Below are 17,402 nucleotides of genomic sequence, written 5' to 3' on the forward strand. Positions count from 1 at the left end.
GTTCTGTCGTTCCCATTTTTGCCACTAGTTGCTCCGTCAATCAATTTGATATTTGGAGATATTCAAATCCATGCTTCCAAATCTCCTTGATTTGGTAGGGAATCAAGATTGGGATTATGCATATATATAGGGTTTTCAAGTATCGAGCTAGAGCTATGGTTTTCTGTAACGACCCAAAATTCAAGACCAATTTTTTTTTAATAAAACATTACTTTAAGCAAAGTCATCATTCCAAAACATAAACAGAGTATTAATTTTCAAAACACATGGTCATTATCAGAGTAAACATTCCCAGGCTGTCTAATCTATGGTGTGTGGCATGCGATCATCCCGAGCTCTTCCCTCTGCTACTGGAAGTACCTGAAACCAAAACTGAAAACCGTAAGCACGAAGCATAGTGAGTTCCCCACCCTACCACATACCATGCATAACCACATACTACACATACTGGGCCACGCCCGCTATCTTGGGCCTCGCCCCCTGCCTCGGGCCTCGCCAGCTATAACGGCCCCGCCGCTCCAGGCCCCGCCTAGCTTCGAGCCCCGCTCGGATACAGATCTGTTTCACTTTACGCCTCGCCTATCATAGGGCCTCGCCCACCAACAATAATAACATATAAACATATCTTAGGGCCTCGCCCGCCAGCAAAAAATAACACATAAACATATCACAACACATAAGCTAAACTCATACGACTGATCCTGTCCTAAGGCCTCGCCTATCCTGGGCCTCACCCTTGTCCTGCTACTGATGAGACATGGAACCCCGCCCACACTCCTACTGGTAGTGAGATACGGGCCCAACCCACTCTCACTCATTCCCTAACTTGGGCCTCGCCCCTGTTCTGCTACTAATGAGATGTGGAACCCCATCCACACTCTGCTATTGGTGAGATACGGGACCTTGCCCACACTCACCTCCCTACCAGGCACATAAATGTATCACACAGATAACAAGTATAAACTATCATATAACAAATCCTTGGGAACCCGCCCGCTATTAATGGACCTCGTCTCGAATATCATACTAGCATACTGTGCCTAGGGCTGACCCCCGGGCCTTCTGCTCATAACTACATTGGTCGGCATTGTGGCCTTAGACCCATTAACACAAAAGGAAACTCACCTGCACTGGCTGAACTTGTTGATGATCTCACTAGCTGCTGCCCGGCAACTCTCTGAACTCCTGCTCCCCGAACTACCAATATCAATGCATCACTGAGTCTAACTGACCCCCGAGAGACAACCAAGTCAACTTTTGTCCAAGTCAAAGTCCTGGTCAAGGTCAACCTCCCAGGTCGACCCTACTCACCGAGTCAACCTACTGACTCGCTGAGTTCATATATTCAGAGTCCTTCCATTCGTGTCTCGACTCACCGAGTCAGTCCATGACTTGCCGAGTCTACCAATTTCTGAGTCCTGACCTGTCCAACTCACAAAGTCTCCACTCGACTCACTGATTCGAGTCACAACTCGAAGGGTTTGGCGTTTCGCGACCTGACTAGCCAAGTCCAAGAACAAACTCGCCGAGTACAAGTCAATTTTCATCTGACTCGATGAGTTGTTCATCCCACTCATCGAGTTGCTCCTAATCTTCATGCTACTCGCCGAGTCCACTCAAAGGACTCGTTGAGTCCATTCAGATCTCCTTACACGCAGAGAACTTTTGAGTCATGAATGGACTCCAAACTGTAGATGTACCCTTCCTAAGCCTATTCCTCACGTAAATTTGCAAACTTTACGTGTAGAGAAGAAGATCTAGGCAAAATACACCATAAACTAGGGTTTAAGGAAAAGAGGCTCCATAATCAACTCAAGGGCTGATACTTTATGCTTCTCAAGACCATAATATGCTTAGATCTGAAGTAGAAACTTCAGATCTGGCTTTTAACTCAAAAGAGGTAACTTATCATGGCTAGAAAACCCCCAAAACTCACAATCATACTAGATGTAAAGGAGAGAACGACTTAATACCTTCAATAACTCAGAAAGCTTCCCCAATCTTTAGATCTAAGGCCAATCCTTGAAGCTTCAATGATTCCCCTTCTTCTTCTTCCTTCAAATCACCCAAAAAATGGCTTGGAAGCTCGAATGAGAAACAATGGGGCTTAGGGTTCGATGTTCTGGGTGAAAGAGGCAGTAAAGGAACCCTAGGGGAGAGAATGAGACGTTTAAATAGGCTCCAAGTCCCGAATTTAGGGTTTTCCTTGCACATACCAGACTTGCCGAGTCCCCTTGGCCGACTCGCCGAGTCGGTCACTTACTCCTCTACCCGGATCCCGCTCGGACTCGCCGAGTTCCTCCGTGGACTCGCCGAGTCGCCCTTGAAAATTAGGGTTTTCTTTCCTTTCTTGGCCTTCCAGACTTTGGGTGTTACAACTCTCCCCCAATTAAAATAAACTCCGTCCTCAAAGTTTGCTATGATACACCGCCTGCGATCTGCCTCCAATACCCCACCAATTATTCTAACACCAGCTGCCTACCTTCGTTGGCCTTCCGCTCAGTCATTCAGACTAACATCAATCCTTACGGATAATAATCTTGGGTCTATCCTGACCTTGAACATTTTGGAAACACAACTTACTCAACCGACAATCCTTCTGGTAAACTCCAACTACTGCACTGACCCCATAGGTGTCCACCCCTTCTTTCCTTGCGCGATTTCCTTGCCTTCCCAAGGCAATGCTCCATAACCATCTATTTCCTCTACCACTGTGAAGATCCTATCTTTACCAAATCCGTCACTCCCGCTACTTCCAGTACGGGTCATTATCGCCCGTATCCACTAGGCATTCTTTGTACTATCATTTGGTGTCGAGCACCCCACGATCAACTAACTGAATTCCACCATACGCTGCATACTCGCACTACTACTCACTGGAAATTCTGTTATTCCTTATCTGGCTTCCGGGTGAACTGAGACCACCCTGGTCCCTTCCAACCTATCAATATCTGGATTACCGGCTCCCACCGATCGCTGATCCAACACAACTACTAGTCGCTCCCAGCGACTTTCAAAGAAACTTCGACCACCTAAAATTGCTCAATCTATCCTGCCATGCAAGCACTACAATTTCCAGGGATCCCCGATCCCTTATCCAGACACTAAGATCCCTACCAGGTCCCACCTGTGCTGCTAAAACTCACGGGCCTCGCCCACGGGTCTCACCCGCCTATAACCTTCTAGTCTCACTTGCCTAACTACTCTCGCACGGGCCTCGCCCAGCCATACTACTGAGCAACCCTGCTCTCAGGTCTCACCTACACTGCTATTCTCATACGGGCCTCGCCCATGAGTCTCACCCACTATATCCTAGAGCGGCCTCTCCCAAGGTCTCACCTCTCAAGGGCTATACAGGAAAACTCCTTACCATTCTCATCCATTACTTATTCTGATCCCTATCTGAATGGTAGGAGATAAGGGCCTCGCCCCAACTCTGCCAACGAAGCTACTACGGAATGCTACAGCTTACCCGCAGTCTTACATCACCTTTTATTTCCGTCTGCTAGTGAATGCTACGGCTGCCCCGTAGTCTGACAACACTTTCCACCACTGACTGCTAGTGAATGCTACAGTTGCCCCGTAGTCTTACAACACCTTCCACCACTGACCGCTGCTAAAAAAGGCTGAGGCTCTCCCGCCGTTCTTCCATGCTCTACATACTGTCTCTGCCACGATCTACTAACACGAAAGCATCTCATGCTATCTGACCTCAAGATCTTCGTTCCGACTTACACGAGTCCTATAGGCGATCCTTCAACCTAAATTCCCAACCACCTACTAACCATCACCAATACACGCACGGGCTGAGGGGGAATTTCTCAAACTCCTAACCCTGAACTCCTCAATCATCAAACGCTAAACTACCTCTTTTCCTTCTCAGAAATCGCGTACTCGATCTGGATTTGCGTGCTCTTACCCTTGTACACTTGGAGGATTCTCCCCCACTTCGATCCTTCTTACACTTCGATGCTCAATGAATAGAAATCCCAATCCTTTCTACCATTCCATAATCAACCTACTGAGGGATCTCAAGCTTACCATAGCTATGGATCTAACCAGTCCATTTCTAAAACTTATACGGCTTCGAACTAGCGAGACATACCGAGTCCCTCCAAGGCATGCTACAGTTACTGCACCCTAAACAACCTCCCTCAATAAGGCACATTCCCTAACTACCATTCAAATATCCGAGGTATGCAGATGGCATATAACTCGATCACAATCAAACCGATCAAAAATAAAATACTCATACCGATAATGATGCAGAACCATAACAATATAATCATCCACAAATAAAAGAACTGAAAACTGAAGTCGCATACCTTCAACGTCCGACGCTGCTCGCGTCTCCAAAGTAGCCATCTGAAAAGCCCTGCCTCCTACTGCAGGCGCCTCTGCACGGCCCTGACGGTCGTCTATGATCCTCAAGGTTGCAGGGGCAGGTGTCATCACCCATCCTACTGAAAACAAACTGGGGCACTGGCCCTTCTTGTGGCCCCGCTGATTGCAGTGAAAACATATCAAGTCTGATCCCTGAGTGGTGATAACATTACAATCCCTGCTAAAATGACCAGTCCGACCGCACTTGAAGCAGCCAGACTCACCACCACTACCACTCCTACACGCGCCCCCGTGCGCCCTGCCACACTTCACGCATCGGCTGCGGTCCTGATAATCCCTCGATCTCGAATCCGATCCCTTGGGCCTTTTGCCCGAACTCGCGGCTACCTGAACCTCATCCGGCTTCCTCTTCCGGATCTGCTCCAAATCAATTTCTCTCTCCCTGGCCCGAGAAATCATATCTTCCAGCGTCTGACAGCCAGACCTGCTCACGAACTCCCTGATATCAGCTCTCAGCATCTCGTGATATCGGGCCTTCTTCATCTCCTCATCCGCGACATACTGCGGAACAAGAAGGGCCCTCTCCCTGAACTTGGTGGTGATCTCCGCCACAGTCTCAGTGGTCTGCGTTAAATCCTGAAACTCCCGGGCCAACTGCTGCAACTCAATAATTGGCGAAAACTCCGCCCTGAACCTAGCTGAGAAATCGCTCCAAGTCATCGCGTCCAATGCGGCATCATCACCCAAAGCATGACCAATCTCTTCCCACCAATCCCTTGCTCTGTCCTTCAAAAGACAGGAAGCGAGTCTGACCTTGTCCTCCTCAGGACACCGGCTCATACGGAACGCGTTGGCAACACCAGCCAACCATATGCTGCTAGCGATGGGGTCCCTAGCCCCATGATAATATGGTGCCCCGCAAGCCCTGAACTCCCGAAATGTCAAGGTATGCGCTCCTATCAATGCCATCATCTCAGTACGGAAAGATCCTAGCCTCTCATCCAAAATTTCTAATATACCCTCCTTGACCATGCCAAAGATCACAGGAGTCCGATCTAGAATACTGCGCGTAACCTCAGCCGATATCAACTCCCTCATCCGCTCCTCGAGCTGCTCGGCCCCTGAACCCGAGCCTGATCCCTCTCTGGCGCCTGATCCGCCTGCTGGTCTCTCTCGCAACGTCACCATGCTGAAACATATAACATAACCACTATCAGAATACTCCTCACTGCTGCGAGACCAAACATACGCACTACCAGGTTCCCGGTCTTCTCTCGGCCTTTCCCGAATCGAGTACAGATCCTCTGCTTTCAATAGTACGGGCCCATACTACCTTCCACATCTATCCGTACTTTCCTCAAGAACTGCTTCGACTCCACCAGGTCCCTTTTCTACTACTATTGCTCCCAGCACTACCTCATCCTAGGCTTACCCTAGGGAAACCTCTGACTCAACTCAAACCAGTCCTCAGTTGCTGAAGGTCTCCTTGTGATGCCAATTAGCCACCACCTGGATACCATCACATTTGACGAGGATCAGATAATCCTTCAAGTAAAAGACTTATCCCTACAACGGTTGGACTCAAACAAGAGTTGCGCAATAGGACCAAATCCAACACTCTGAGATTATTCAACCCTGATCACATGTGACGTGTCGTATCTACCTAATGGCTAACTCCTATCACTCAGAATCCCACAATACACAAAGCAAGCAGCATTCAGACAAAGGGGAAAATCTAACATAACATACTCAAGCAATCATAATATCATACGAAGAATCTGAACTAGCATGCAACATAAACTCATAAACTCAGGCATAACCTAAACAGGCTATCCTACTACTGTCTAACCAGTACTATCATGCAGCTCAAAAGCACATATAACAGGCACATAAGGCATCATCCTTAGATCCATAGTCCTAATCTAGCATGCTGTTCTATTAACTGATAATCAAAACATAGACTTGTATGGGTATTTTGGGGTACTTACTTGAGCTCGTTTGATTGCATGCACCACACCTCTTTTCTGTTTTTCAAAGTTCTTTTCTTTCTGAATTCTTTTTGCTTTTCTAAAACTGTTTTCTTTCTCAAAACTCTCTTTTTACAAAACTGTCTTTTCATTTTGAAAACTTCTATACCAATTCCTCAGTTTGAGTTCAGACACACCCGAGAGCATGTCTGAATCCCTCAAACCAAGGCTCTGATACAAACTTGTAACGACCCAAAATTCAAGACCAAAAACTTCTTTCAATAAAACATTACTTTAAGCAAAGTCATCATTCCAAAACATAAACAGAGTATTAATTTTCAAAACACATGGTCATTATCAGAGTAAACATTCTCAGGCTGTCTAATCTATGGTGTGTGCCACACAATCACCCCCAGCTCCTCCCTTTGCTACTGGAAGTACTTGAAACCAAAACTGAAAACCGTAAGCACGAAGCTTAGTGAGTTCCCCACCCTACCACATACCATGCATAACCACATTCTGCACATACTGCGCCACGCCCGCTATCTTGGGCCTCGCCCCCTGCCTCGGGCCTCGCCCGCTATAACGGTCGCACCGCTACAGGCCCCGCCTGGCTTCAAGCCCCACTCGGATACAGATCTGTTTCACTTTAGGCCTCGCCTGTCATAGGGTCTCGCCCGCCAACAATAATAACACATAAACATATCTCAGGGCCTCGCCCGTTAGCAAATAATAACACATAAAGATATCACAACATATAAGCTAAACTCATACGACTGATCCTGTCCTAAGGCCTCGCCTATCCTGGGCCTCGCCCTTGTCCTGCTACTGATGAGTCATGGAACCCCGTCCACGCTCCTACTGGTAGTGAGATACGAACCCAAACCACTCTCACTCCCTCCCTAACTTGGGCCTCGCCCATGTTCTGCTACTAATGAGATGTGGAACCCCATCCATACTCTGCTATTGGTGAGATACGAGACCTCGCCCATACTCACCTCCCTACCAGGCACATACATGTATCACACAAACAACAAGTATAAACTATCATATAACAAATCCTTGGGCACCCTCCCGCTATTAATGGACCTCGTCCCAAATATCATACTAGCATACTGTGCCTAGGGCTAACCCCCGGGCCTTCTACTCATAACTACATGGTCCGGCATTGTGGCCTTAGACCCATTCACACAAAGGGAAACTCACCTGCACTGGCTGAACTTGCTGATGATCTCACTAGCTGCTGCCCGGCAACTCTCTAAACTCCTGCTCCCCTTGATCCCCGAACTACTAATATCAATGCATCACTGAGTCTAACTGACCCCCGAGAGACAACCAAGTTAACTCTGGTCCAAGTCAAAGTCCTGGTCAAGGTCAACCTCCCAGGTCAACCCTACTCGCCGAGTCAACCTACTAACTCGTCGAGTTCATATATTCAGAGTCCTTCCATTCGCATCTTGACTCGCCGAGTCTACCGATTTCTGAGTCCTCACCTTTCCAACTCACCGAGTCTCCACTCGACTCACTGATTCGAGTCTCAACTTGAAGGGTTTGGGGTTTCACGACCTGACTCACCGAGTCCAAGAACAGACTCGCCGAGTACAAGGCAATCTTCATCTGACTCGACGAGCTGTTCATCCCACTCGTCGAGTTGCTCCTAATCTTCATGCTACTCGCCGAGTCCACTTAAAGGACTCGCCGAGTCCATTCAAATCTCCTTACATGCAGAGGACTTTTGAGTCATGCATGGACTCCAAACTGTAGATCTACCCTTCCCAAGCCTATTCCTCACGTAAATTTGCAAACTTTACGTGTAGAGAAGGAGATCTAGGCAAAATACACCATAAACTAGGGTTTAAGGGAAAGAGGCTCCATAATTAACTCAAGGGTTGATACTTTATGCTTCTCAAGACCATAATATGCTTAGATCTGAAGTAGCAACTTCAGATCTGGCTTCTAACTCAAAAGAGGTAACTAATCATGGCTAGAAAACCCCCAAAACTCACAATCATACTAGATCTAAAGGAGAGAACGACTTAATACCTTCAATAACTTAGAAAGCTTCCCCAATCTTTAGATGTAAGACCAATACTTGAAGCTTCAATGATTCCCCTTCTTCTTCTTCCTTCAAATCACCCCAAAAATGGCTTGGAAGCTTGAATGAGCAACAATGGGGCTTAGGGTTCGATGTTCTAGGTGAAAGAGGCAGTAAAGGAACCCTAGGGGAGAGAATGAGATGTTTAAATAGGCTCCAAGTCCCGAATTTAGGGTTTTCCTCGCACAGACCAAACTCGTCGAGTCCCCTTGGCCGACTCGTCGAGTCGGTCACTTACTCCTCGACCCGGATCCCACTCGGACTCGCCGAGTTCCTCCTAGGACTCGCCGAGTCGGCCTTGAAAATTAGGGTTTTCTTTTCTTTCTTGGCCTTCTAGACTTTGGGTGTTACATTTTCAAAGGGCAGATGTTTTCGAACGTAATAAGAAGTAGTTGATGGAATGACAATTGTCGCTTGAGAGCCAATCACATCAACGGAATCCTTGATTGTAAGGCTGGAGGGAGTGGTGCCACCGAAACCGCACTCCCTCCCCCGCCACATAAGCACCATGTCACTTTTTACCACTCAAGTATGGTTTCTTGCCACACTTTTCATTTCTTTTATTTTTTATTTTTTGTTTTTTTAAGTATTTTAATTTAATAAAACTTCTTTTTTTTTTAACTATTTTAATTTAATATCACTTCTATTTTAATAAAAAAAAAAACATAATTCTTCATTACTTGAAAATTATAAAAAAAAAAAAAAAAAAAAAAAAAAAAAAAAAAAAAACAGTACATCACGTTACCAAAAAAAAAAAAAAACTGCACACATGACATTGAAATAATCCTAGAAACTTAAAAAACATAAATAAAATAACTAAAGGAAACTACATAAAGTCGTTCTCCGAGAACTCGTCTTCGGGGTCATCCGGTGGATCCAAATTAAGGTTGATGTTTTGAACCCCGTAAATGTGTTCCACCAAGTCATTGCGAAGATTGCGAAATGTTTCAGTGCAACATATCTCTGCTCTCCTGTTTATATACTCTTCGCCACCAATTTCTATTGGCTGTGTCTCTGGTATGATTTCTTCCTCATCAAACGCACATATCGCTCTTCCTTCGTCTTCAATAATCATGTTATGCAATATAATACATGTATACATGATTTCTTGAAGTTTTTCCTCGCCCAAATAAGCTGCTGGTTTTTTCAATGAGTCACCGTTTCTTTAGAGCTCCAAAAGCACGCTCAACATCCTTCCTAGCTCTTTCTTGAGCTCTCTTGAATTTCTTTCGTCTAGAACCATGTGGAGCTGAAAACGATTTAACAAACACAGCATACTCAGGATAGATTCCATCAACCAGATAATAACCATACTTATGTGGCGTTCCACGCACTTGAAAAGAAGAATCTAGTGCGAATCCACCGTATATGTTGTTAAATATTGGTGAACGGTTAAGAACGTTGATGTCATTAATCGAACCAGGAGAACCAAAAAAAGCATGCCAAATCCACATATCTTGTGATGCAACTGCTTCAAGTATGACCATTGGGTGACCATGATCACCTCAGGTAAATTGCCCATGATATGTTGTAGGGCAATTTTCCCATGCCCAATGGAGACAATCTAAGCTTCCTAGCATTCCAGGAAACACATGCACACTAGCATGATGAGCTTGCAATTGCAGGATGTCATTACGTGTAGGCTTATGTAAATATTTTGGACCATAAAAATGAATCACAGTTTTGCAGAAAAAATGGAGATTGTCTCGTGCTATCCTAGCAGACATCCTAAAACTTTCGTCTAACGCATCAGGCGGAATGCCATATACTAACTGACGAAGTGCGGCCGCGCATTTTTGTAACGGAGTGAAACCGAGTGTACCTCTAGCATCGTAGCGTTGTTGGAAAAAACTGCACTCCCTCGTTACATCTTCAACTATACGTTCGAATAAACCTTTGAGCATTTTGAAGCCCCTACGAAAATAATACCATTGGTAAGTGACATTCTCTGCAAAATAGTCTTGCACCAAACGTTGGTTGGCTTCTTCATTATTTCTGTAAATATATCTTCGTGTTCTTTGTTGAGAACTTGCAGCTGCGTTGTTACATACAACGTTGTATGTTTGTTCCGCCATTTGAATACACGCAATAGCGGTATCAAAAATAATCTGAAATTCTTCAGAAGATGACATTTTTGGGAGAGTGGTGATTTAAAAAAAAAAAAAAAAAAAAAAAAAAAAAAAATTGAGAGAGAGGAGATTGTGTTATGAAAAAAAATTAAGTTGATATGTGTATATATATAGGAAAGAAAAAGCAAAAGAAAAACAAAGAAAAAAAAATTACACGAATATTGCATTCAACGGTCAAAAGGTGACCAACCAATCAGAATTCACGGTCTTCAAGGGCCGCACCGCGGTCTTAGCCGCAGGAAGTCGCACCCTGGGGGGCGGTGTTCCATGCTGAGGTGGCAGCCAACCGTAGTTTGAGACCGCACCACACCATATAGCCTAATGATGTCAGTAGTCACAGTTGATGTAGCCACCTAGCCACCGGATATGTGAGTCAAATCAACCATGAATGTGAGTGGGTGAGGTTTACAACCACAAAAAAGGCCTTATTTTTTTGAAGAAAACAATGGGCTTGCTTTTATTTCCGACATAGAGCATTGGTTTTCATTATCACTATCGTTGTCGGCGGAAGAAAACCACCGTGCACAACACCTAACTTCTAGACCTTTGTACTCACCGCAAAATGCAAGTCAAACCTTTCTTCTTTTTCTTAATTAAATTTCTTCTTTATGGGAGGTTTGTGCATGAAAGATATGAAGAACAACAGCCTCAATTTTTTTACGCTTGTTTTCTCTACAAAAAAAACACTTGGTTCTAACTAGGGATGAACCCGGTGCGGTTATTGGTCAAAACCTCACCACTAACCGCAAATGCAATTAATCCATTTTCAAAACCGCTTAGTGCGGTTAGATGGTTATTTTGTGGTGCAGTTTTGTTTTTTTGTGTTTCAGTTATTAACTGCATGGTTTGGTACAGTTATTTTGTGTGGTTTTTAAACGCAGTTTGGAGTTCAAGCAGTGCAATATTTCAAACATATTACTTGTAATAATAGAAAACCATAAAGTATAAGAGAATTAACTTAAATCACAAATAACTAATATCTTAAAAAAATCAAATCATTAGTAATTAATAATAAACATCTTAAAATTGTCAAATTTCACTAATTTCCAAAGGTAAACATAACAAAAAAATCAACACTTTTGTCTTTTAGAATTTTATGGTTCTTTTATCCATGAAACTTGTCTTACTTTTAATATTTAATATATTAATAACTAATAAAAATATATATAATATATGCAGTATGATGCAGTTTTTTGCGGTTTTTAATAACTAATAACCGCACCGCACCGTAAATTTGCAGTTTTTGAAAAACAAAAAACATCACCATCGGTTTTTATTGCGGTTGCAGTTTATTCGGTTTTTACAGTTAATTTTAGTTGTGGTGCAGTTTTTGCTCTTAACAGAGATATCTTCATGTATAATTAATTAGATTGATAATTTATTTCAATCTTTTGTGTTATTTTTTCTAGAATCCGATATATTTCAATCCAATATCATATGGGTTTGCTTTGTTATTTTTCTTTTATTTTGATTTGTGTTCATGAATTTGTTGAATGAAAAAACCTTTCAGAAAATTTCACATGTTTTTCCGAATTTCACCTCAATCAAAGAATTTTTGATAATTTACTAGTTGTGTGTTTTTTTGCATCGAGAATCTCATTAATCGAAGAGATATTGAACCATATTTGGTTTTCCTTTGTTTTTCATTTCTGATTAGGAAAATTTTTTGAAACGGGTGACATCGGCGGTGGTTTCGGTTTCCGATATATATATATATATATATATATATATATATATATATATATATATATATATATATATATATATATATATATATATATATATATATATATATATATATATATATATATATGGGGAAAGTAAATATACCTAACAACCTTATATAAGCTTAGGTACCTAACCACATCATACTACGTAATTTTTGTATCATATTTGCATTGTTATCACCCAATGTTCTTAAAATTCAACCTCATAACTTGATTGTTTCCAAAATCTTTGGACTTTCACAATTATCTTCCTTCAAATGATGTTTTTTCTATCGGAGACCCCCTGGTGGGCTTCATATACTACCCTTACAAATCAAATGGTGTAGGAGGAATATAATGGTGAATGTTTGAAAATCTTGGAAGTAAATCAAGTTAAAGGTTGAAGTTTAAGAACCTTAGACCATTGCATTGGAAATATAATGCAAAACAATATAGTATAATCTGGTTAGGTACCTAAGCTTATATAAGGTTGTTAGGTATATTCACTTTTCCCTATATATATATATATATATATATATATATATATATATATATATATATATATATATATATATATATATATATATATATATATATATATATATACACACACGAGTGCTTGTTCACCATGAACGACATATCCGATGTTTTGTCGGTCCAAATATTGTTGAAAAGAAGAGACTGACCAAGAATATTAATGTCGTTGTTGGACCCCGCAACTCTAAAGAAGGAATGTCATATCTACAAACCTTGAGATGTAACTGCTTCTAGTTTTATACTTGGTTCACCTAGATCAAATCTAGTGAATTGACCACGCCATGAGTTAGACATTTTTCCCAAGCCACAAGCGTACAATATAGACCACCAAGCATACCTAGAAATCCATGCATCTCTTCATGAGCCAAATATAATCTCTCAATATCATGTGGAGTAGGTTTACGTAAATATTCTTTGTGAAAAACCTCATACACATATGCATAAAACCAATCTACACAATCAATTGCGGTCCACTCGGATATTTTCAAGTACTCGTCAGTTGCATCAAAGTCTATACGGTATCCCAAATACCTAAGCGCAACTGCATATTTTTATATACTACTAAAATTCATTCTTCCTCCAGCATCAGGTTTTTGTTTGAAAAAAAAATCATAACAGACCTCTAAAGCATTACTAATATGTAAAACTATATAGCCTTATTTAGACGGAAGTGACGTTTGAACGAGTCATCATTGTAAAGACAATTATCGACAAAGTAATCACGTACCAATAAGTCATGTGCGCTTGGTGATCTCGATTGACGACCGCTCTTGAACGTGAAACATTAGAAATTTCTTCATCGTGAATATGTTGCACAACATTGAAGAAGGTCGAGATGAATTCTCCATCATCATCCGAATTGAAATTCTTAAAAAAATCCATGTATATTTGTTTTATAGATAGAGAGTGATAGAGAATGGTTTGAGTGTATAGGTTGTTAAAATTGTTGTGTTTCAGTGTTTAATATAGATAATGATTTTATATTAAAAAAAATATTTACTTCAAAATATGACTGTGGATAGGGGTGTTCATGGGATGGTTCGGTTCGGATAGTATTAAAATTGTGAAACATAACCACATGGTGGGTACCTCATGCGCACTAACAGAAACCGAACCGAACCATATGAAGACGGGTAACCACGGTTTGATTTACGGGTACCCGCTAAAATATAAAAAATCAAATTCAATCGAAACTACAAAGTCTATTCTAGTTATTTGTTTCTTAATATTAGTAAGTCAAAGAGTTAAAGAAAACCATAATGAAGTTCAAATATCACATACATTATAATTAGTATAATAAATGTAACAATAAAATATAACAAAAAAAACCTAATGAATTTAAAACTACCAAATTGAAATTGCTTGCTATATGAATTTTTGTTTGGGAGGTTGACATATATATATATATATATATATATATATATATATATATATATATATATATATATATATATATATATATATATATATATATATATATACACTACTGAATTTTAGAAGACCGTGCTGAGCACGGCCCACGAAGGGTAATTTTTGAATTTTAAAAATAATGTGTGATGTGTGATCTTAAAGGGTCGATCTTTCTTTTGCTTGATCACTAAAATCAACAGGTAGATTTAAAAAACAATACAAGTTGCTAACAAATGTTAAAAGGAATGTGATCGCTAGATTAAGTCGATCAATCTTCCCTTGGGTTTAGCATCCCGAAGCTTTTTTGATATTACAAAGCAAAGTCCAATTGTCTTTGATGATTGATCATTAAAAGGAAAACTTCAAAATTTCTTAAACTAAAATTAAAAATAAAAATAATGAAAAAGAAAATTTTATCAAACACTTCCTGTGCATAACATTGACTAAACTTTTCACACTATTAAGAATCTCCGGAATTTTGACTCGAGAATTCTACCTTGGATATTTCAACAATTGGTTCTTATGGTGTAGTGTTTTGGTTCCCAATTATAAAACATTAACTCTAACATCTAAAATACCAATAATAAACAAGTTGTTGAACACCTACATCATTAGAGCATACACATGAGCTTTGTCCAGTTTCTTGCCAAAGCCAAATCCTGGGTGCATCAATAAGAGGAGTGATAACTTTTATAACCCTTAATATTGAAGCTTAATTTCTTTATGTAATTGCATATGCATATTTAATGTAACTTGAATATAATAAAATAAAATAAAGAAAAATGCAACAATGAGGAATAACATGGAACAAGTTTACTTTTGGAGGTATGCCAGACATATATTCAGATCAAGTGCCACAAGTCCAACCTCAAGAGCCTTAAACACTTCAATATCAAGCCCTTCGGTTGATTAGAAAGCTAGACTTGAATAAGAAAAGTTGTCAAGAATCAAGGAAGTCACACTTTTAAGGTTAGCCTCCCTTAATGGTTCATTATTAAAATAACATAAAACAATCATTTCAAATGCATCATGAGAGCAATATCAAGCTCATTAAATAAATTAAAAAAATAACCATGAAAGAAATTTCAAGATAAAGAAATGGAATAAACTGACCTTTAGTCCCAATGATTTGCACAAAGAGTAGTTGAATAATATAATAATCCAACTAAGGTTGATCAGTAAGAATGTAAGATAGGAAGAAATCTTCTCCCCATAGCAACATCTATTTCTGGGAAATTATCAGTAGCATATATCGGCTTTGAAGAAAGCATGATTGAATTGAGAATCTTTTTTTGCAAAGAGTTGAAATTCTTTTCTATTGTGCTTCATGGAACGAACAACAACCAAATCCACACCTATGTACATCCAAAATTTAAAGCAAACGATGAGTCTCCTGTCTCGTCTAGGTGGAAGATGTGTCGTGAAGAGTAATTCAGAGACGGTGACTCAGGCATAATCAACCAAGATGTGGCGGTAAAAGAAGATTTAGGAGGTGGCAAGCAGCTTTGGGGAAACACCGAAAAGGAAGAAAACTCACCTTGAGATCTCCTACGTCAACATGAGGCAAAAGAGAAAGCAAAGAGGGTTCATATTTTTAGTTTTTTTCGTGAATACAAATGGAAAATGACACCAAAAGTAATAATACTAACACCAGAAGTTTCCTGCACAACTTTAAAACCAAGTCATCATGTTGTATATGCAACCCTTTTAATTGATACATAAGCTTCTTTGAGACATTAAATCGAACACTTTGGCTTCATTCATAAATTTTGCCTCACTTATCAATTGATATATGGTACTGAAACAAATTATCATCGATCAAAAGATAACATAAGAGCCAAATAATTTGCGTTGTTTTTAACACAGATGTGAACAAGAATAAGCAGAAAAAGACAAAACAAAATGTAGTATTTCAGTTTTGGAAAGGATGGAAAGCTATATGGAGATAAAAAAACTAAGAAAATGACTAATCACAACCAAATGTCTTCTGTTATTGCTAAGATGGACATCAAACTTTGTAGTAGTGAACTTCTGTTCTTTAACATGAAAAGAAACTTGCCTCATTTTCGATCTTTACAGTTTTTTTGTGTTGTTTCTCTCAATTCTTTAATATAGCAATTAGATATAAAATCATAGTGACGGTATACAAGGAGTAAAAATGAAATGGAAACAACACCAAATCAACATCTTGTTTCACAAAAAATTGAGAACTAACAAAACGTACCTTAATCGTGTTCTTGTTTATTACAGTGGGGTGTCAATTGCTCTGAACCATTTGAAAGATGTAAGTAGAAGACATGAAGAAGAAGAGACCCAGAAATGTGTTGATTGTTGCGAGGAAAGAAAATATCACGTAAAAGAGATAAATATATAGAAGATGCAGAGTAAATGGTCAGAAAAGAAAGTAAGGTGGTGGTGGTAAAAGGCGATGCATGAGTGGCAAGCAGCTTTGGGGGAAACGCCACCACCAAGAAGAAAAGCCACCTTGGAGTCTTTAGGCTCGGCATGAGGTTAGGATGACCGGAAGCAAGAAGACAACTCCATTACCAGTAACAACCAGATAAGACAAAGGCGTGAGTGAGGGGAACTGACGCACATAAGCGGAGCTTCCATAAGGACCACATGTGGACGAAACGTCATCTGCCTGCAAGAGAAGGAGAAGAAATGTCGGTCAAGAAACATCACATGATTCCTGATACAATCGATAACATCAAACACCAATCAATTTAATTAGACCAAACATGAGTCTTATTACTTCGATTGGACCTACCACAACTCTATAGATGCTTCTTCCCAACATATGTCAACCCAAAACTCGTAGTTGTTTCTTCCCATTTCTTTAAAAGAATAAATAGCATAGTATAATAGTGGAGAATGCCTCCTTTGAATATAATAGCAAGCAAAACCTCCAAAATAACAGAGAAATTAAGAAGTAGCTTTGGTAAGAGAGAGGTGTTAAAAAAAACAAAACAAATCGAACTTTGTATGAAGATTGACCTATAATCCAGCAAACAAAAATAGAAAAACAAAAAATCCCTAATCTTATGGCTTCAATTTGAGGTCGAAAATAGTCGCCCAGAGCTCTATCTAAAGAGAGGTAGCAAAAAAATCGATCAGAAAAAGAAAGAAGGAGAAAGTCTGTATATATTGAAATCAAACGGGAGGTGGCGACTCGAGCTCTTAATGTAGGGTGACTCGGCACAGGGAAGCAGAG

At 40.5% G+C, this 17,402-nt stretch overlaps 2 protein-coding genes across 2 annotated transcripts; both read right to left on the reverse strand.

The window, feature by feature from the left end:
* Window positions 1-9,560: 9,560 nt before the first annotated feature.
* On the reverse strand, window positions 9,561-9,893 carry LOC145009741 (uncharacterized). The gene has a single exon (XM_078968380.1). It carries the CDS (start codon window positions 9,891-9,893, stop codon window positions 9,561-9,563), a length of 333 nt encoding a protein of 110 aa, XP_078824506.1.
* Window positions 9,894-9,911: 18 nt separating this feature from the next.
* Window positions 9,912-10,538, reverse strand: LOC145009743 (uncharacterized). Its single transcript, XM_078968381.1, has one exon. The coding sequence runs from the start codon at window positions 10,536-10,538 to the stop codon at window positions 9,912-9,914; it is 627 nt and encodes a 208-aa protein (XP_078824507.1).
* Between the last annotated feature and the right edge of the window lie 6,864 nt (window positions 10,539-17,402).

The sequence above is a fragment of the Lactuca saligna genome, chromosome 8 (assembly GCF_052625555.1).
Source record: "Lactuca saligna cultivar CGN05327 chromosome 8, ASM5262555v1, whole genome shotgun sequence".
Classification (NCBI taxonomy): Eukaryota; Viridiplantae; Streptophyta; class Magnoliopsida; order Asterales; family Asteraceae; genus Lactuca; species Lactuca saligna.

What these genes read in the sequence shown, in the direction of transcription:
- LOC145009741 (XM_078968380.1), bottom strand. Translation starts at nt 9,893, where the DNA reads ATGGTCATACTTGAAGCAGTTGCATCACAAGATATGTGGATTTGGCAT.
- LOC145009743 (XM_078968381.1), bottom strand. Translation starts at nt 10,538, where the DNA reads ATGTCATCTTCTGAAGAATTTCAGATTATTTTTGATACCGCTATTGCG.